The sequence below is a fragment of the Halichoerus grypus genome, chromosome 2 (assembly GCF_964656455.1).
Source record: "Halichoerus grypus chromosome 2, mHalGry1.hap1.1, whole genome shotgun sequence".
NCBI lineage: Eukaryota > Metazoa > Chordata > Mammalia > Carnivora > Phocidae > Halichoerus > Halichoerus grypus.
The window spans coordinates 96,880,460-96,902,118 of NC_135713.1; the positions used below are offsets into that span (position 1 = coordinate 96,880,460).

The following is a 21,659-nucleotide window of genomic DNA, read 5'->3' on the forward strand; positions in this document are numbered from 1 at the left end:
TGTTTGCCTAGGTTGTCTGTCTCTAAGAGAGACTAACCAGGAAACTTGCCTATTGGTAGGGCTATTTTAGGTGGTCAATTTTCAGGTGTTCTAATCAGTGGACTAGAAGGGAGATCCTCAGTAGCATACTGCCAAACTTTGTCCTTTTTTCTGTCCTGGTCATCATTTTATCGTTTACTTAGAGGAAGACACAGATGGTATGCTGATCAATTCTGCCTGTCACAGTGCTGAATGGGAGAACAAGTCTGTGAAAGGCAGAATTAAGAAACAAAGAGCAGGGTCTAACATGATGAAAAGTAGTACCCATGGGTTCAAAAAATAAACTGCACATGTACACCATGAAGAACAAGCTAAAACAGCACATAATGAAAATGATTGGGCTTTAGTTAATTAGAAGTAAAACCAAGGTAAGCAAAAAAACTAATAAAAAAACTTGAGCTTATATAGCAAAGCCCCACTGTCTTAGCAACATCTTCAATGTTTAATTTTGTAATATCTGCAAGTCCCAATGGAGAGATGTTAAGGATCTAGAGCAGTTTCAAGGGAGAGGACTGGAATGGCCAGAGTACCCAAAATTGCATTAGATCAGTCTTTTCCTTCAGTTGTTCCTTTGTTCCTATGGTATGAAATTTAGGGGAATGTCATGGCTTTCTTCAAATATTTTTAGGCTGTGTGGCTCCAGGGTATCAAAGTCTAGTCTTTGGCTATGGTCAGCTCAGTATGAAGAAGAATTTTACACTGGTCGGAGCTGTTCAGGGAAGGAATGGGTTGCCCTGAAAGCTAGTGAGCTTTGTCATTTCCTTTGTTGTTTGGTATCTGACATCCCCTAGTGTGTAGTATGGTTAAGGCTTTCTTTCTTTCTTTCTTTTTTTTTTGAGAGTAGTGTGTGTATAGTTAATGCTTTTCTTTCTTCACTCACCTAATTAGAGGGCACTCTTGTGCTTCTTTAAGGACACTTGAGGGGAAATAGACTTTATGGATAGAACCCTTGTTTTTAGTGGTGAAAAATGTCTGTGGGGGAAAAACCCCATCAGTTGATGTCAGAAAGTTGGTGAGGGGGTCCTGGTGACCATGTAGCCTTGCAGGTAAGAAGTGAGGCTCTGCTTCCGTTCTGTGATTGCCCCAAGTTTGTTTTTATCAGATTTGCCTGTGCCACTGTCATCACTCATCTGATCTGGCAGAAGGGTATGTGTGTGGGGCACGCTGGCTATTCCTTACAGTTAGACAACCAAGACATGACTGTTAAATGAACATTTTACCTGGAAAGATGAGACAGATTCCTTTCCCAAGAGCATAATTATGGCCTTGCTCATCAAATAAGGTAATTGTTCTTAAAGTCTTAGAGGATAACATGAGGCTTTTTTTTTCCTTTCTTATTTACTATTTAAGCTAAAATGAGGTGAAGAAGAATTGAAGCAGTAGAGGTGGTGGGGCAGCAATTAGGGTGGGGGAGACCCTGGATCTGGGCGGCTGGAAGAAAAAAGAAAACGCTTGAACACTAAGGAAGAGATGCTGGGGATTGGTACCTTAGAAACTTGTTTTACCTGTTTTAGAATTTTGCTGAGAGGCAGTATTCCATGCATAATATGTGTTTGTAGAAATGGATTGTTACTGGTACAAATGATGGGTCCATCTGTGTGATGAAAGGTTTAAGAAATCATTTTGACTGTATTCAGAGTGCTTTGAATGCTAGTATGAGGTGTGGAAGCAGGGAGCAAGGTAGATAGCATCTCTGAATGGATGCATATCGTAACTGTTGTGCCTGGTGTCTGACTCTCTTTCCAGGTGAGAACTCTTGGGGAGAGAGTGGTTCTGTATGTTCTGAATCGGATTATTTATAGAAAACAGGAAATGGAGAGAAATGAGATACCATTCCTGTGTCATAGCAGTACTGATTACGCCAAGATTCTGTGGAAGAAAGGAGAAGCCATTGGGTTTTATTCAGTTAAGCCTACAGGTGAGTCTTTAAAAGTTATTTAAACTAAATATTATGGAAACCTCCTTTTTAGACCCCAACTATAGCAATATCCTTTTAAATGACTCTTTAGAGTTTAAATTGAGGTGATTTTACTTAGTATTTCTTGGGAGTACTTTGATTCTACCTTTCTATATAAATGAGGATTGTTAGGAAAGTTATTTATTTATTTATTTATTTATTTATTATTTTTTAAAATTTTTTAAAAGATTTTATTTATTTATTTGAGAGAAATAGAATGAGAGAGAGCACATGAGAGGGGGGAGGGTCAGAGGGAGAAGCAGACTCCCTGCCGAGCAGGGAGCCTGATGTGGGACTTGATCCAGGGACTCCAGGATCATGACCTGAGCCGAAAGCAGTCGCCCAACCAACTGAGCCACCCAGGCGCCCCAGGAAAGTTTTTTTTTTTAAAGATTTTATTTATTTATTTGACAGAGACACAGCAAGAGAGGGAACACAAGCAGGGGGAGTGGGAGAGGGAGAAGCAGGCTTCCCGCAGAGCAGAGAGCCTGATGCGGGGCTTGATCCCAGGACCCTGGGATCATGACCTGAGCTGAAGGGAGACACTTAACCGACTGAGCCACCCAGGTGCCCCTGTTAGGAAAGTCTTGAAGAACAAAACAAAAATAAAGGTTTGACAGAGGGTAAGATTTCTCCATGTATGTGCAAAGAGAGTTGTGTGTTGAGCCTCATATTTGGCTGTCTTGACTTTCTTCCACGTCCTTCCCTTTATTTAAAGTGGTTGTTTGATTCCTGCTGCTATCACTAGTACGGGCTCCTTTTAAAACTGCTGTTTACCTGTGGACCAAATGCATAGCCTTTGTCTGCCTCACACAGCTGATTCAACCTGATTTGTTAAAGGCAGCTTTGCTCATTAGCATGAAAAACAAAATAATATATTTAGAGAATTCAAATAGCTTTGAAATTGTTAAACTTCTAAAGTTTGGATTTTTGATCCTAAGAACCACCTATACCCTATTCCTAAAAGATGGGTGGAGCTTCATCCTGCTTTACCTATTTTCCTGCCATTTCCGCTTCCTAGAGGTACCTGGAGCCAGAAAGATAGAACCTGCTTGATCTGTGTACACACATACACTCTCACCTTATAACCACCACATAACAAGTTGGCTTTTTCTGTGCCTTGACCAAAAGACCTTTCATAGAGAACACTCACATTATTTTCAGCCTTTCTCACATTTTACAAAACCTTCCAAATTTAGCCCTTTTGGTCAGGTCATGTCTAAAGATCATACTGAATTCACTGTTGGTTTGCAGAACAGTTGTGACTGATACCTTAATCACGTAATTAGTACACACTTAAGAATTAGTGCATGTAGTCAGTGAGAAGGTTACTTTTTCTCAAGAATAAAAAACTGCGATCTGTATAGTTCAAACTGGTTTGCTGTTTTATTTTTTTAAAGATTTATTTATTGGGGCGCCTGGGTGGCTCAGTTGTTAAGTGTCTACCTTCGGCTCAGGTCATGATCCCAGGGTCCTGGGATCAAGCCCTGCGTCGGGCTCCCTGCTCGGCGGGAAGCCTGCTTCTCCCTCTCCCACTCCCCCTGCTTGTGTTCCCTCTCTCGCTGTCTCTCTCTCTCTCCCTGTCTGTCAAATAAATAAATAAACTTAAAAAAATATAAAGATTTATTTATTTAGTGTAGAGGGAGAGAGAGTGCACGTGGGGGGGGGGTAGGGGTAGAGGAAGAGGGAGAGAGAGAATCTCAAGCAGACTCCCCGATGAGTACAGAGCCTGACTTGGGGCTCGATCTCACTATCCTGAGATCATGACCTCTGCTGAAATCAAGAGCCGGATGCTCAACCAACTGAGCCACCCAGGTGCCCCAGCTGGTTTGCTGTTTTAATAAATACTTGGGTTCTCTTTTAATATGCTATTTTATTCTTGTATAAATTCAGAAAGCTATCATTATCCAGGGGCAGAATAATAATGTTGGTTAAATGGAAGCATTGCATAAAAGGCATCAGTTTTTTTTAATGTTTAAAAGCTTTGGGGTTGAGATATGTTTCAGTTGCTTTATGCTTTATTTTATACAAGGTAATTCCTATGGCAATTGGAGGATTTTTTTTTTTTTTTTTGGCTTCTCATACTGGCTCCAGGGGAGTTCTTACCTGAAACTAGCTCACAGACATTGGGAGCATGTATTAGTCTATACTTACTTAGAGCTTGAAGGCTTGAAGGCACACAGTTAAAGGGCATAACATTTCTCTTTCAGTATTTCTGATCATTACTTGATTCCAAGAGTATGCTTCTCTTTCTTTCATGTGCTTTTGGGTCTCCTTCTCTCCTCTATGACCTGGCCTCTATTTTTGCTTGTTGTGGTAGTTACTAAATTTTATATCCTTGAGCTTTCAAGTTCTACTTGCCTACCACTTTAGCACCTTCCATACTTCTCTACTAATTGCATTACCTCCTTACTGTTTATTTTAGTTCTTTTCCACTTTAAGCTCTGGCTGTCATCTACCAGATAACAGAATTAGGTGTGCTTGTACTAGCCTTTGAATTAATAACCATTTAATTCAGTCTGGAAGCATTTTTTTAAAGGAAACCCAAATGTACAATATTTTTTTTTTTTTTTTAAAGATTTTTTATTTATTTATTTGACAGAGAGAGACACAGCGAGAGAGAGAGCACAGCAGGGGGAGTGGGAGAGGGAGAAGCAGGCTTCCCGCCGAGCAGGGAGCCCGATGCGGGGCTCGATCCCAGGACCCTGGGATCATGACCTGAGCTGAAGGCAGACGCTTAACGACTGAGCCACCCAGGCGCCCCCCAAATGTACAATATTTTGAAAAAAACATCCAAAACAAATACTAAAACATTTTGTAATAGAAGTGTTCCTAATATATGTATCAGGGAAAAAAAACTGTACCAATAGCAAACAGATTAAATCTTTATTAAACAAATTTGTAGTTGAATGAGAGCCTTATGGTATCACTTACTATTTATGATTTTTAAATTAAATAGCAAATCATTATATTGGGATGTTTATTGGGATGTAAAAATAGTTTTGATATATAAAAGGAGACTGTTTATGAAGTCAAATCCTATTACACTACAATGAAATTTAAGAAACTACATAAATTCTTTTTTAGCCTGAAATAAAGAGATCACTGGGGGGGACATAGAGTTTGTTTGTATGTTTTTTTTGGGTTAGGTAGATGTCAGATTAATAAAAATAGTTCTTTACAGTAGATTGTGTGAAATCTGGCACATAACTCTAAGGGAGCTCACAGAATTGAATAATGTCATTATAACAGAAGGTTTTCTGGTCCCTTCTATGGTTATTAAGTACTTTTATCTATAAAGAAATAGGAATAGAATTAATGCTGAGGGGCGCCTGGGTGGCTCAGTCGTTAAGAGTCTGCCTTTGGCTCAGGTAATGATCCCAGGGTCCTGGGATTGAGCCCTGCATGGGGCTCCCTGCTCCGCAGGAAGCCTGCTTCTCCCTCTCCCACTCCCCCTGCTTGTGTTCCCTCTCTCGCTGTGTCTCTCTCTGTCAAATAAATAAATAAAATCTTTAAAAAAAAAAAAAAAAAGAATTAATGCTGAACCTTGTCTCCTTCTGGTATTAAGCAGTATTCATTCATGGATTCATAAACCAAAAAAAAAAGTGAGCTCCATTTATTTCATAGGCGATGTATTTTCAGTAAAATTTTATTTTTTGCCTAATAATTAGTTTTCCAAATGTATAATACACTTGTGTTTTGATCTATCATGTACTAATATTAATGGTAATGATAACTCAAAATTTCTTTTGGATTGATAATTAGAACCTCATAGTCACAAGAAATTTGAAAAATTTGTATTTATGTACAGGTATGTTTTTGCAGTGAAGAACAGTTGGATAATAAATATGTAATCCAAGTGTAAAAATACGTGACATCAGGATAACATTCTGTAGAATAAATACAATAGAAATAGAAGTTCAGGGGCACCTGGGTGGCTCAGTCGTTAAGCGTCTTTCTTTGGCTCAGGTCATGATCCCAGGGTCCTGGGATCGAGCCCCGCATCGGGCTCCCTGCTCGGTGGGAAGCCTGCTTCTCCCTCTCCCACTCCCCTTGCTTGTGTTCCTTCTCTCACTGTCTCTTTCTCTGTCAAATAAATAAATAAAATCTTAAAAAAAAAAAGAAATAGAAGTTCAAGAAAAAGGAACATTATAAAATTTTTGAGTGTTAAGGATAAGTTAGTTCAATAGTAAAGGAATAGTTAAGTGGATGATGAGGGTTATCAAATTAATAGTTTTTAGGGTCCATTTGATACATTTAGAAGAGTGATAAAATAATTTTTAATACTGTTAATTGAAAAGGGAAAAAAAGTAAATTTACATAGAGTATCATGGCAGATACCATGTTAACTAGTAGATCATGGTTAATATCACCAGGAATAAGACCCATCAGTATCATGTTTCCTGATCTATGATGTACTGAGAAGGGCATAAACATCATTTCTGGTATTATTGCCCCAAACCCATAACCTTCATTTTATAATGAAAGGACTTTAGACAAAGCCAAACTGAAGGTTCTCTACAAGATAACTGATCAGTAATCTCTAAAAGTATTAAAATCATGAAAGACAAAGGTGGAGTAATTATCAAAGACCAGAACTAAAGAGATATTAAACTAAATTGAGTATGGAGCCCTGGATTGGATTCTGAAACAGAAAAAAGGCGTTATTGGCAAAACTGGTGAATTTTGAATAAGGTCTCTAGCCAACAGTATTTCGTCAATATTCATTTCCTGGTTTTGATAATAGTACTTTGGTTGTGTAAGGTGTTAACATTAGGGAAGCTGGATGAAGGGTTTATGGAACTCTATATTTTTGCAACTTTTCTGTGAGTCTAAAATTTGTGTAATAGTTTCTCAAAAGTTAATATAATGTGCTAGAAATTCCATCCTTGCAATTATTGAAACTTAAAGATGAAAATTTTAGATGTTACCAAAAATGTGTGAATACGTGGTATTTCAAAATTTATTTAAAGGTTACAACATGAGCAAAAATGTTTCCTTTGAGGAATTTGAATTGGCCAAGAGAAAAAAATTCCATAAATACCAATATAAGTGGTTCGCCTAGGAAATGTCGCAGTCAGATCATCCTTCTGTGAGGTTCATTGTCAGCAGTCACCACCATGCACACAGAACATCTAATCATTAGCTTTTTAATGCCTCATTCATAACTTCAAACAAATAGCTTAGTTAGGGGAAGCCAGTGATATGAAATATGGAGATCAGAACAACTTGGAAGAGACAATGAAAAACAAAACAAAACAACTATTGATATATTTGGAAGGTAAGAGTAGTCCTTACACTGATGGAATGAAGACAGTATATATTAAAAGAATGTCTGTAGAGCTCTTGGAAATTCAAAATTCAATGTACGGAAGATAAAGTTGAGGAAGTGGATCAGAAAGGAGAGCAACAACAAGAAAAAACAAACCCTAAATGATGGAAAATAGGTAAGAAAATTACAGGAATGGTCTGAATAATAGGTGTTTCAGGAGAGAACAGAGAAACCAGAGGGGAAGAAGTTTCCAATGAAATAATTCAAGAAAATTTCTCAGAATTATAGAACATGCATTTCCACATTAAAAGGACCCACTGAGCATCCATCACAATGAATTAAAATAGACTCATACTGAGATAGATTATTAGGAAATTTCAGAATTCTGGGATGGGGCGCCTGTGTGGCTCAGTGGTTAGGTGTCTGCCTTCGGCTCAGGTCATGATCCCAGGGTCCTGGGATTGAGCCCTGCATCGGGCTCCCTGCTCCTTGGTGGGAGGCCTGCTTCTCCCTCTCCCACCCTCCCTGCTTATGTTCCCTTTCTTGCTGTCTCTCTCTCTGTCAAATAAATAAATAAATAAAATCTTTAAAAAAAAAAAAATCTGGGATAGAGAAAAGATTTTGTAAGTCTCTGGAGAATGAGAGAAGCATTTATACAAGGGATCAAGAATCAGAATGATTAGATCCCTCCACATCCAAACTGCACACTAGAAGTGAAACAATGCCCCTAATACACTGAGGAAGTGTGGTTCTGTGGAATTGGGAGTGGGGTGGATAAATGTAAGAGCTAAATTCTCATCTTCAATCCTGGGAAGGCAGTTGCTGATGCCTAAAATGGAAAAAAATCAAAAAAAGTAGTAAGTTATTTAGAGATGTGGAAGTAAATACCAGAAAGATAAGCTAAATAATTTCAAAGTAGTGGTTTCTGGGGAGCAGAAAGTGTTTCTGTGTGGATCATGGAGGCAGTCACAGGACTGCTTTTTTTCTTTTCAGTCCAGTAGGACTGTTGTGCTCTAAGCAATGTACATATAAAACTTTGATTAAAACCAAAAAGTGAACAATTTTAAAAAATGAACTATATCCACAATCTAATCAGTGTGTACCATGAAACTAGCTGAACTTTTTAAGTCTTCACAGGATCTGTAATGGTAAAAGGGCTGTGCTAACTATAGAACTGCAAATGAGAAATACCTAATGTAGCTGTGAAAAGCAAGAAACCCCTTTGTTAATTCAGTGGAAATTTTGTAACTCTTTGCCTTATGTCAAGAAATAGAGAAGATGGAAATTTGTGTAAATCAGATACCACATTTAATGTAGACGAGCTGAGAAAAAAACAAAATTGAGGACACTGTCATTATCTGCTGTTTTGGAAATACCCATTATTATTTGGCTTTAACTGTGAACCACCTTGATTCCATTTGAAGACCCATATTTTGGGAAAGCACAAAGAACCATATGAAGGAAGCACAATCTAATCAACAAGTACTGTAAATCATTTTTTTGAGTCACTACCAAAGGGATTTACGATCACTACTAAGGGACATATTTTTAATTTTTGTAATCCTCTTTTGAAGTAATTCATAATGGAAGTGTTTTTCCTTCTTATCATTTGCTAGTCAGCTTTCCTTAAGATTTTTAGACCTTTTAACTGAGAGCTATATCTATATATCTATGGTCTTCCCTCCTTTTTTGGGCAAATCACTCACCTCCTGTTCACTGAAATTCAGTTCTCTAGCCCTTCTGGTTTTTTGTTTGTTTGTTTGTTTTTTATTAACATATAATGTACTGTTTGTTTCAGGGGTACAGGTCTGTGATTCATCAGTCTTACACAATTCACAGTGCTCACCATAGCACATACCCTCCCCAGTGTCCCATCACCCAGCCACCCCATCCCTCCCACCCCCGGCCACTCCAGCAACCCTGTTTGTTTCCTGAGATTAAGAGTCTCTTATGGTTTGTCTCCCTCTCTGGTTTCGTCTTGTTTCGTTTTTCCCTCCCTTCCCCTATGATTTCTGTCTTGTTTCTTAAATTCCTCATATCAGTGAGATCATATGATAATTGTCTTTCTCTGATTGACTTATTTCACTTAGCATAATACCCTCTAGTTCCATCCACGTCGTTGCAAATGGCAAAATTTCATTTTTTTTGATTAGCCCTTCTGTTTTAAGATTTTTTTTTTTAAAGGAATTATCAAAACGCTATAGCTAAAGGCAAAACATAGTAGAAGTTTGTGTTGGATGAGTGAGGTTATATTGTAGGGCATTGAGCTTGTTTAGGTATAATCCTTTTTTAAAGGAAATGAGCAAAGACATGGGGAAGTCCCAACTACTGTGTGGCTACCTGAAATATGTCATTGGGAAATGAAGTGGCTACTTTGTTTTCAGGTGAATTTCTAGCCACTTAAAGGGCCACGTGCTTTCCAGTAAGCATTCTCTTTACTGGGGAGGTAGGGCTGATTGCATTGTCAGTGTAGACACAAAGATAGCTGGTCCTGGGTTCCTGTGCCTTTAAATACCAAAAATTTAGTGAATGAAACAGAAAACTTTGGTCATTAAATAAACACTCATAATTCAGTTTGATAAGAACTGTATTTGAGGTATCAACAATAGTAGTCACTGAAAAATGGAGCAGTTTTTTTTTTTTAGGTTAATGGGTAATTTTTTATTACTATTAACATATAATGTTTGTTTCAGGGGTACAGGTCTGTGATTCATCAGTCTTACACAATTCACAGCGCTCACCATAGCACATACCCCCCGCAGTGTGCATCACCCAGTTACCCCATCCTTCTCACCCCCCACCACTCCAGCAACCCTCAGTTTGTTTCCTGAGATTACGAGTCTCTTACGGTTTGTCTCCTTCTCTGGTTTCATCTTGTTTCATTTTTTCCTCTCTTCCCCTAGCATCCTCTGCCTTGTTTCTCAAATTCCTCATATCAGTGAGATCATATGATAATTGTCTTTCTCTGATTGACTTATTTTGCTTAGCCTAATACCCTCTAGTTCCATCCGCATCGTTGCAAACGGCAAGATTTCATTTTTTGATGGCTGCATAATATTCCATTGTATATATACCACATCTTTATCCATTCATCTGTCGATGGACATCTGGGCTCTTTCCATAGTTTGGCTATTGTGGACATTGCTGGAGCAGTAAGTTTTGCCTAGAGGAAGGTGTCACTGAGAAAGTGCTATCTATCTATTTATTTATTTATTTAAAAGATTTTATTTATTTATTTGAGAGATTGAGAGAGAGAGAGCATGAGAGGGGAGAGGGTCAGAGGGAGATGCGGGACTCTATCCTGGGACTCTAGGATCATGACCTGAGCCGCAGGCAGTCGCTTAACCAACTGAGCCACCCAGGCACCCTGAGAAAATGCTATTTAAAAGTGGCTTTGAGGGACACCTGAGTGGCTCAGTTGGTTAAGCATCTGCCTTTGGCTCCAGTCATGATTCCAGGGTCCTGGGATCGAGTCCCGCATCTGGCTCCTTGCTCAGTGGGGAGTCTACTTCTCCCTCTGCCTCTGCCCGCTGCTCCCCCTGCTTGTGCTTGCTCTCTGTCTCTGTCTCTCTCTCTGACAAATAAATAAAATCTTTAAAAAATAAGTAAATAAAATGGCTTTGAAGGGTAAGGAGAATGTCAGTAGGCAGAGAAGGGGGGAAGGGAAAGAACAATCTTAGTAAACATATAAATGGAATATAAATATATGAAAGAAGGCAGAGTGATGAAAGTTCAAGGTGTATTTGGGATGCCACCCTGGGTAAGCTGGTGGGACTAATGGATAGGGAGAGTAGAGTGGGGAGAGGTAAAGATGGAGGGTCCTCTTGTGAAGGGTCTTAAATGCCATAAAGAAGCTTGAAATTTTACTGGCAAAGAAGCTATCAGTGAATTTTATGTAGTGGTAACATGATTAAGTATTTTAGTGAGATAATTTTTTTAAACATTTTATTTATTAGAGAGCACGAGCAGGGGGAGTGGCAGAGGGAGAGGGACAAGTGGGCTCCCCGCTGAGCAGGGACCCCACCACAGGTGTCAGTCCCAGGACCCTGAGATCATGACTTGAGCCAAAGGCAGATGCTTAACCTACTGAGCCACCCAGGCGCCCTAGTGAGATAATTTTTTTAGGACTTGGTGATTGGGTAGGGAAATTGTATTCTGAAATCAGGGAAGTCAGTTAGTTGGTAGCTATTTTAGTAGTCCAGGTGAAAGAAGGACCAACACTGGGAATGTGGCAATAGGGATAGAGAAGGAAACAGATTTGAGGGAGATTTTTGGGTGGACAGCGTGTCCTGACTCTAATGTCTATATGTCAAACCAGTGGTGACTCTTGGGGGTTTTTTTGGCTTGGGTGCCTAGGTGGGAAGGTTTTAAGATTGGGAATATAGAAGGAGGAGTGGATTTGGTAATACTTGAGTTCAATTTTGACATGTAAAGTTCAATGAGCCTATGAGACAGTAAGTAGAGATACATAGTTAGAAATGTAAGTTCGATCACATGGGGGAGGTGTGGATTTTGACAAAAGTCAGTGTAATTTTATTTATTTATGATTTTATTATCTTATTTTTAAATAGTATCTACACCCAACATGGGGCTCGAACTCACAACCCCAAGATCAAGAGTTACATGCCGGTACCAACTGAGTCAGCCAGGTGCCTCAGAAGTCAGTGTAATTTTGAAATGTATATGAGATCTGTCAAAACTCTTATTTATATAAAGTGAGTGTGTGTTCATGAATATTGGTGTGAGGATATAAGTTACTGGAAACAGCTTGAGATAACCAAACGTAACTGTGGAGGGAGTCTGCCAGCAAAAGGTACTATCTGCTTTGATGTGCTCATTGATTTCCTGACAGTTAAAAAGGAAATGTTAATCTACTGGGAGATAAGAGAAAGGGGAAGGTTAGTGAGGCTACCAACTGTTCACCAAATGTTTGTGCTTTATCTTCTATATTCTAGTCATTGGCCAATAGCTGCCCAGTCAGGGATTATATTTTCCACTCACTTTCACAGCTTGGGGCTATGTGACTAGTTCTTTCCAAAGTAATGAAAAATGATATGATGTTGGATCTAAGTGGTTAAGGTGCATTTTTTTTCTCCATCTGTCTGCTGAATGCAGTGGATTTTGAAGACCTAGTGGTTGGAGAAGCCACAAGACAGAAGGAACCTGAGTTCCTGTTACTTTGGTGGGCCCCAGTGAATCATGATTCCAGTATGTGTGTGCTTGTGTAGTCTACTTGAGTCTGGGTGGCCCTGTGACATGGTTTACCAGTAGAATGCAGCACAAGTGTCACTGTGCTAAACCTTAAGAAGGCCTGGAAATTTGCATTTTGATACTGTTAGAAGCTAAGTCACCATGTAAGAAGTATGACTACTTCAAGACTGCCATGTGGTGAGGAAGCCCAAACAGCTGCATTAAAGAGAACTGAGGCTCCCAGGTGGCAAGCCCAGCTGCGCTTTCAGTCAACAGCCGATACAGACTGTGTTTTGTGGGAGTGAAGCCATTTGGACTTTCAGCTGTTTCAGTTCCCCATATGATAACCATATAAAACTTGCGATAAATAACGAAAATTTTTGTTTTCAGCCGGTACATTTTGGGATGGTTTGTTGGGCCGCAGTAGGTAACCGAAACCGTTCCTGGATGATGGTGCACCAGAAGGCCAGCCACTCTGCCGTAGCACCTGTCTGGGACTGGTACTTAAGTAAAAACGAGTCTTAACGTTGAGCTTTCCATATTGGTTTGTTACAACAGCTAACGTTGCCATAGCTGATTTATAAAGCATCAGGACTATGATGAGAATACTTGTGTAGTGCTATATGACAAGGTTTCTCGTGTAGATATAATCACATTATTTGTTTAGGATTCACATTATGCATGTGTTCTGTGGAGACAGTAACCCACCGATGCCTTTGTGAGGCATTAAACCAGTATTTATGAAGGTGAGGGAAGACATATTCCTGGTGGACAAAGAAGAAATGGTGATTTTCATGAGGAGAGAAAGTCATTCAAGTGTGGTAGAATATCTGTTTTTGAATTTGAATAGATGCTGAATGGTTTTGTGAAAATTTATCCATCTTTCAAAAGTTATTTTGAAAGATGCTATATATAGAGAGGGAAGGAAAGAAAAGTGAAAGAAAATGAGTAGGAGAAAGAGCAAGAGGGAGAAATTGAGAGTTAGTAATAAAAATTGTGTTGACTCCCCTCATGGAGCTTAGATTTTAGAGGAGGAGTTGGCAGTGAATAAACAAGTAGACAATGCTATGAAGAAAATGAAAGTAGATAAAAGAAGAGAGAGTGTGTTTTATTTTTATTTATTTTTTTTAAAGATTTCACTTATTTATTAGAGAGATCACAAGTAGGCAGAGCGGCAGGCTGAGGGAGAGGGAAAAGCAGGCTCCCCGCTGAGCAGGGAGCCCGATGCGGGGCTCGATCCCAGACCCCGGCATCATGACCTGAGCTGAAGGCAGACGCTTAACGACTGAGCCACCCAGGCGCCCTGTATTTTTTTTTTTTTTTAGGATTTTATTTATTTAAGAGAGAGAGAAGAGAGAGAGAGCACAAGAGAGGGTAGGGTCAGAGGGAGTAGCAGATTCCCCGCCAAGCAGGGAGCCCCATGTGGGACTCGATCTTGGGACTCTGGGATCATGACCTGAGCCGAAGGCAGTCGCTTAACAAACTGAGCCACCCAAGCGCCCGAGAGAGTGTGTGTTTTATTTTTTTTTATTTTTTATTTTTTATTTTTTTAAAGATTTTATTTATTTATTTGACAGAGAGAGAGACAGCGAGAGAGGGGGAGTGGGAGAGGGAGAAGCAGGCTTCCCACCGAGCAGGGAGCCCGATGCGGGGCTCGATCCCAGGACCCTGGAATCATGACCTGAGCCGAAGGCAGACGCTTAACGACTGAGCCACCCAGGCGCCCCGAGAGTGTGTGTTTTACTTTTTTTTCTTTTTTTAATTTTTTTTTTTTTTTTTTTAAGATTTTATTTATTTGCGAGAGAATGAGAGACAGCATGAGAGGGAGGAGGGTCAGAGGGAGAAGCAGACTCCCTGCTGAGCAGGGAGCCCGATGTGGGACTCGATCCCGGGACTCCAGGATCATGACCTGAGCCGAAGGCAGTCGCTTAACCAACTGAGCCACCCAGGCGCCCCCCGAGAGTGTGTGTTTTAAATAGAAAGTCAGGGTAAGCATCTCTGAAGGAAGTAAGGGGATGATGGGATATGTGAAGTTTCAGGAGAAGAGGTTTTGAGGCAAAGAACTGAAATGCAGAAGCCCTGAGGCAGAAGCAAGTTCAGGGCGTTTGAGAAATAGCAAGAGGGCCAGTGGCTAAAGTAGAGGGAGTGTGTGATACGGGGATGGGGAGAGGCAGGGCCGTATCCTGAATGGTCTTATAGGCCAAGGAAAGAGTTTGAATTTATTCTTTGGGTAATGAGAATCCATTGAAGGGTTTTGAACATGGGTGTAACACAATCTGATTTGCCTTTGAAACAGGTAACTGTTGTGTGAAAAACCGGGGAGGGGATACTGGAATTGAGTTTAGTTAGTTAAGAGGCTGTTGCAGAGAGGCCCTGTTAAGAGGTGATGGTGGCTTGGACAAGGGAGATAGGGGTAGAAGTCACTATATTTGAGATAAATTATGAAGTTACTGATGCAGGATTTCTGATGGATTGTACATCAGCTATGAAGGAAATGAGTCAAGGATGAATTCTTGACTTTTTGCTGTAAGCAGCTGGGTGGGGGTGATGAGATTTACTGAAAAATGGGTCAACTAAGAGAAGATCGGGTTTGGTGAGTAAAAATTGGTCAACTAAGAGAAGATCAGATTTGGGGAGTATCTATGAAAAATCTGACTATAAATGGTTTATTGGAATCACATGTATAAATTACCTTTTTGTTTTTACAATTTTAAAAAATATTTTGAAGATTTAGAGGGAACATTTTGAGAGAGCAAGTGCATGTGTGTGGGGAGGGGCAAAGAGAGGGAGAGAGAGAATCTCAAGCAGATTCCCCATTTAGCATGGAGCCCAATGCAGGGCTCGATCTCACTACCCTGAGATCATCACCTGAGCTGAAACCAAGAGTTGGCCGCTTAACTGACTGAGCCACCCAGGCGCTTGTCTTCTTTTTACATTTTTATTTTATTTTATTTTATTTTAAAGATTTTATTTATTTATTTGAGAGAGAGAGCACAAGAGGGGGGAGCGGGAGAGGGAGAAGCAGACTCCCTGCTGAGCAGGGAGCCCGATGCGGGACTCAATCCCGGGACTCCAGGATCATGACCTGAGCCGAAGGCAGTCGCTTAACCAACTGAGCCACCCAGGCGCCCCTTTTTACATTTTTAATAGCTTTATTGAGGTAGTATTCACATTCCATACAATTCACCCATGTAAATTATACAATTCAGTTTTTTTTAGTAGATTCACCAAATTGTACAACTGTCATCATAATCAATTTTAGATCACTTTGATCATCCCCAAAAGGAAACCCTGTACTCACTGGCAGTCACTTTTCAACTCCCTCGGCACTGGTCTTAGGCAACCAGTCGCTTGTCTCTCTAGATTTCTGTCTCTGTAGATTTGTCTATTCTGGACATATAAATGGAGTTATACAGTAATACAATCAGACACAGTAGTTTTTTGTGTCTGGATTCTTTGGCTTGGAGTACTATTTTCATATTTCATCCATGTTACAGCATGTTATCACCACTTCGTTCCTTTTTATGGCCAAATAATATGCCCTATTGTATGGATGTAGCAATACTGTCTTTCATCATTTGTTGGACTTTGAATTGTTTCTACTTTCTGGCTGTTATAAATAATATTGCTGTGAACATTTGTGTACAGATTTTTGTGTGGGTGTGTTTTTATTTCTCTTGGGTATATACCTAAGAGGGGAATTGCAGGATCTTATGGTAACTCTAAGTTTAGCCTTTTGAGGAGCTGCCAAATGGTTTTCCAAAGTGCACCATTTTACATTACTGTCAGCAATGTACCAGGATTGCATTTTCTCCACATTCTCACCAACACTTGTTTTTATTTATCTTTTTGATTTTAGGCAGTGTAGTAGGTATGAAGTGTCATGGCATTGTCATTTTCAGTTGCATTTCCTTAATGGCTAAGGATGTCAAGCATCTTTTCATGTGCGTATTGGCCATTTGTTTGTCTTCCTTGGGAAAATGTCTGTTTAGATCCTTTGCCCATTTTTAAATTGGTTTGTCTTTTTTTTTTTTTTTTTTTAACTTTTCTCCCCCCAGCTTTATTGTGGTATAACTGACATAAAAAAAATTGCCCATATTTAAAATTTACAATTTGTTGTGTTTTATGTTTACAGCTATGAAACTATTACCACAATTAAGATGATAAACATATCCATTATCCCCAAAAGTTTCTCTTGCTCCTTTGTAACCATCCCACTTCCCACTACGAATCCCCAGGCAAACACTTATCTCCAGTCTATTACTATAGATTAGCTTGCTTTTCTGGAATTTTATAAGATGTGATCATTACAGTATGTACATTTTTGTTTGTTTTAGCCTGGGTTCTTTCACTCACCATAGTTATTTCAAGAGTCACATATCATAAAATTCACTCTATTAAAGTGATTAATCTTTATTGGTTTAAGAACACTTAACATAAGATCTACTCTTAACAGATTTTTAAGTATAGAATACAATATTGTCAACTATAGGAATAAAGTTATACAGCAAATCCATAGAATTTACTAATCTTGCATTAATGAAGCTTTAAACCCATTGATTGGCAACTTCTGATTTCCATCTTCCCTGCCCTTGGTGAACATGGTTCTGTTTTCTGCTTCTTTGAGTTTGACTATTTTAGATATCTTACATAGTTGGAGTCGTACAGTATTTGTACTTCTGTGGCTGACTTATTTTACTTAGCATAATGTCTTCAGGGTTCATCCATGTTGTCATGTATCGCAAGATTTATTTTTTAAATGACTGAATTTTATTCCGTTGTATGTGTATACCACATTTTCTTTATTCATCCATCAGTGGATATTTAGGTTGTCATAACACCTTGGCTATTGTGAATAGCGCTGCAATGAACATGGGATTGCTGATACCTCTTTTGAGATCCTGATTTCAATTCTTGGATAAATACCCAGAAGTGGGATTGCTGGATGATATGGTAGTTCTATTTTTGATATTTTTGAGGAACTTCCATACTGTTTTCCATAGTGGCTATACCATTTTGTATTCCCATCAACAGTGTACAAGGGTTCCAGTTTTCCATATTCCCACCAACACTTGTTATCTTTGGTTTTTTTGTTTGTTTTGTTTTGGTGATAGTCATCCTGATAGGTATGAAGTGATACTTTGTTGTTTTGATTTGCATATCCCTGTTGATTGGTGACATTGAACATTTTTTCATATACCCGTCAGCCATTTGTATGTCTTCTTTGGAGAAATATATATTTAAATTCTTAGCCCATTTTAAAATTGGGTTTTATTTGTCTTTTTATTATGAGTTATAAGCATTCTTTATATAATTTAGGTACAGGTCTCTTGGACATATAATTTGGAAATATTTTCTCCTATTTTAAAGGTTGTCTTTTCACTATCTTGATGGTGTCCTTTGAAGCACAGCATTTTTAAATTTTGATGAAATCCAATTTATTTTCTTTGTCACTTTTGGTATTTATCTAAGAAAGCTTTGTCTAATCCAAGGTGATAAAGATTTACTGCTATGTTTTCTACCAAGAGTTTTATAGTGTTAGTTTTATAGCGATCTTATATTTAGGTTGATGATCCACTTGCAGTTAATCTGTGTATATGGTGTGAGGAAGGGAGTCCAACATATTTTTTTTTTTTTTTGCCTAGGTTAATATCTTGTCTCAGAACTGTTCAATGAAAAGACTATTCTTTTTCCATAGAATTGCCTTGGAAACCCTGTCAAAAATCAGTTAACCATAAATAAGAGGTTTTGTTTCTGGACCCTCAGTTCTATTCCATTGATCTTTGTAACTGTTCTCGGGCCAGTACCATACTGTTTTGATTACTGCAGCTTTGTAAGTTTTAAAATGACAAATGTGAGTCCTTCAACTTTTTTTTTGTTTTACGATTGTTTTGGCTTTTTTGCGGTTGTTTGCATTTCTGTATGAATTTTAGGATCATCTTGTGAATTTCTGCAAAAAGATTTAGTTGAGGATTTTGTGGGTTTTTTTGTTTTGTTTTTGTTTTTAAAGATTTTATTTATTTGTCAGAGAGAGCGAGAGCGAGCATGAGCACAGGAGGGGCAGAGGGAGAAGCAGGCTCCGTGCTAAGCAGGGAGCCTGATGCGGGACTTGATCCCAGGATCCTGGGATCATGACCTGGCCGAAGGCAGATGCTTAATTGGCTGAGCCACCCAGGAGTCCCTTAGGTGAGAATTTTGAATCTTTAGCTCAATTTGGGGAAAAAAAAAAAAAAAAATATATATATATATATATTTTTTTAAGATTTTATTTATTTATTTGAAAGAGAGAGACAGCAAGAGAGGGAACAGAAGCAGGGGGAGTGGGAGAGGGAGAAGCAGCCTTCCCGCTGAGCAGGGAGCAGATGTGGGGCTCGATCCCAGGACCCTGGGATCATGACCTGAGCAGAAGGTAGATGCTTAATGACTGAGACACCCAGGTGCCCCTGATTTGAGGAATATATTGACATCTAACAGCGTTAAGTCTTCTGATCCATGAACATGGATGTCTTTCCATTTATTTAGATGTTGTTTCATTTCTTCTAACAGTGTGTGTAGTTTTTAGTGTGGATACAAGTTTTGCACTATTTTTTTTTTTTTTGCACTAAATTTAATTGTAAGAATTTTATTATTTGTTAATGCTGTGATAAATGGAGTTTTTTTTTTTTTTTTAAGGTTTTATTTCAGGGAGAGAGAGAGCAATGCTGTGAATGGGGGAAGGGGCCGGGGGAAAGAGAGAATCTTAAGCAGACTATGTGCTGACCATGGAACCTGCTGCAGGGCTTGATCTCATGACCTTGAGACCATACTTGAGCCAAAATCAAGAGTTAGACACTCAACTGACTGAGCCACCCAGGCGCCCCTGGAATTGTTTTCTTTAATTTCATTTTCAAATTGTTCATTGCTGGTGTATAGAAATATGATTGAGTTTTGTATATTGATCTTGCATCTTGCAGTCTTGCTGAATTGCCTTTTATCAGTTTTAATAATTTTTTAGTGGGTTCCTTAAGATTTTATATATCCCAAATTATGTTACCTATAAATGTAGTTTTACTTTTTCCTTTTTGGTCTGGCTGCCTTTTATTTCCTTTTCTTGCCTAATTAGAATCTCTAGAACACTGTTGAATGGAGGCAGTAAGAGTGAGCAGTTATGTTTTGTTCCTGATCTTAGGAGGAACCGCATCCAGTCTTTCACCATTAAGTGTGATGTTAGCTGTGGATTTTCCATAAGTCCCTTTATCAAGTTAGGACATTGAGTATTTTTATCATGAAAGGTGTTGGATTTTGTCAAATGATTTTTCTGTATTTATTGAACTAATCGTGTGATTTTTGTTACATTTACATTTATGTGGGCTCTTCCATTCTTGATCTTGGAAAAGTCTCATGCATTATGTAAATTAAAGATTCATGATTATCAATATTTGGATAAATGGTAGAAGCCTTGGGAGTAGGTGAGGTTTCCCAGAGAGAATATATAGAAGACGACGGTGGTCAAAGATGGAATTTTGAGGATTATAAGTATTCAATCTACCGTGTGCAATGCTAAATTTAATTTAATTACAGTTAGTAAATTTAATTGAATGAAAACTTCATCTAAGTTAGGTTGTGGTTTTGCTTTACTAGATAATTGTGCTATTGTCTACAGCTGTTGATGGGTCTGAAGAATTTCTGGTAACATGGGAAGATTTTCTGCTCTTTATTTGATATCTTTGTATACTGATAGAATACTTATACAAAGTATGGTTGCCCTTTGAACAACATAGGTTTGAACTCCATGGGTCTACTATATGTGGGTATTTTTCAATAAGTACAGTACTATAAGTGTATTTTCTCTTGACTTTTTTAAGATTTTATTTATTTATTTGAGAGTACGAGCGGGTAGAGGAGCAGAGGAGGAGGAAGAGGGACAAGCAGACTCCGCACTGAGTGTGGAGACTGACACAGGGCTCGATCCCAGGATATTGAGATCATGGCCTGAGCCAAAACCTAGAGTCATATGCTTAACCAGCTTAGCTACCCAGGCACCCCTCTTAGGACCTTTTTTTTTTTTTTTTTTAAGATTTTATCTATTTATTTGACAGAAAGAGAGCACAAGCTGGCAGAGCGGCAGGTAGAGAGAGAGGGAGAAGCAGGCTCCCCACTGAGCAGGGAGCCCGATGCGGGGCTCCATCCCAGGACCCTGGGATCATGACCCGAGCCGAAGGCAGCAGCTTAACAGACTGAGTCACCCAGGCACCCCATGACTTTCTTAATAACATTTTATTTTCTCTAGCCTGCTGTATTGGGAGAATACAGTATATGATACATATAACTTACAAATGACTTTTATCAGTAAGGCTTCCAGTAAACAGTAGACTATTAGTAGTTAAATTTAGGGGAGTCAAAAGTTGTGTGTGGATTTTCAGCTGCTCAGGGGGTCAGTGCCCCTAACTCCCAAGTTGTTCAAGGGTCAGCTGTGTAAGTTTTTAATCAAAGGGAGAGAATCGGCATCATTTTTTGCAATGAATATGTACACGGCAAATAAATAATAGAAGAACTTAAAACTTTGTGATTACTACTAGTTCCATAAATTTACCATTTCAACAATATAAGATGCTTTAATTTATCTCCTCTCCAGTAGAAGAAATGTTGGTGTGAAAAAAATCAAATTGTGGATAATTTCCTTCATATAATTACTATACTTTTGTAAGGAACCTGAAGCGTGTACAATAGTAAACAACCATAAATCCTCAGACTCTGTATTGAGAATTAGAACTAGATAGTGCTTTCACTTTTCACTTTTTGCTTTCTCCTTTGAACTACTAGTGCTTATAATGTCTCTTGTGATTTTGTAATCACTACCAGCAGTTTTGAAAAACTCTGATTTCAAGACATTAAAAATTAATTATGGTCATAGTAGCTTGTTGGTGAGACTACCTGTTAGACTCTTACAAGTTGCTTGTTTATATATTTCAGCTTTATTGAGTAAAATTGACAATTAAAAGTGATACATATTTAAGGTGTACAACTTGATAATTTGATACATGTATACATTGTGAAATACTCACCCAAATCAAGCTAATTAAAAGATACTGCTGCAGGGGTGCCTGGGTGGCTCAGTGGTTAAGCCTCTGCCTTCGGCTCAGGTCGTGATCCCAGGGTCCTGGGATCGAGCCCCACATCGGGCTCCCTGCTCAACGGGAAGCCTGCTTCTCCCTCTCCCAC

General features: G+C 38.9%; 1 protein-coding gene across 3 annotated transcripts in view; it reads left to right on the plus strand.

Annotated features, from left to right (window-relative positions):
- The window catches only part of FAM169A (family with sequence similarity 169 member A), a 72,373-nt gene that overhangs the window by 22,719 nt on the left and 27,995 nt on the right, over nucleotides 1-21,659 (plus strand). For all 3 annotated transcript variants that reach the window (XM_036078535.2, XM_036078536.2, XM_036078534.2), the window contains one exon: nucleotides 1,786-1,957. In XM_036078535.2, the coding sequence (XP_035934428.1) occupies nucleotides 1,786-1,957 (172 nt within the window). The remainder of the gene's footprint in view (nucleotides 1-1,785; nucleotides 1,958-21,659) is intronic.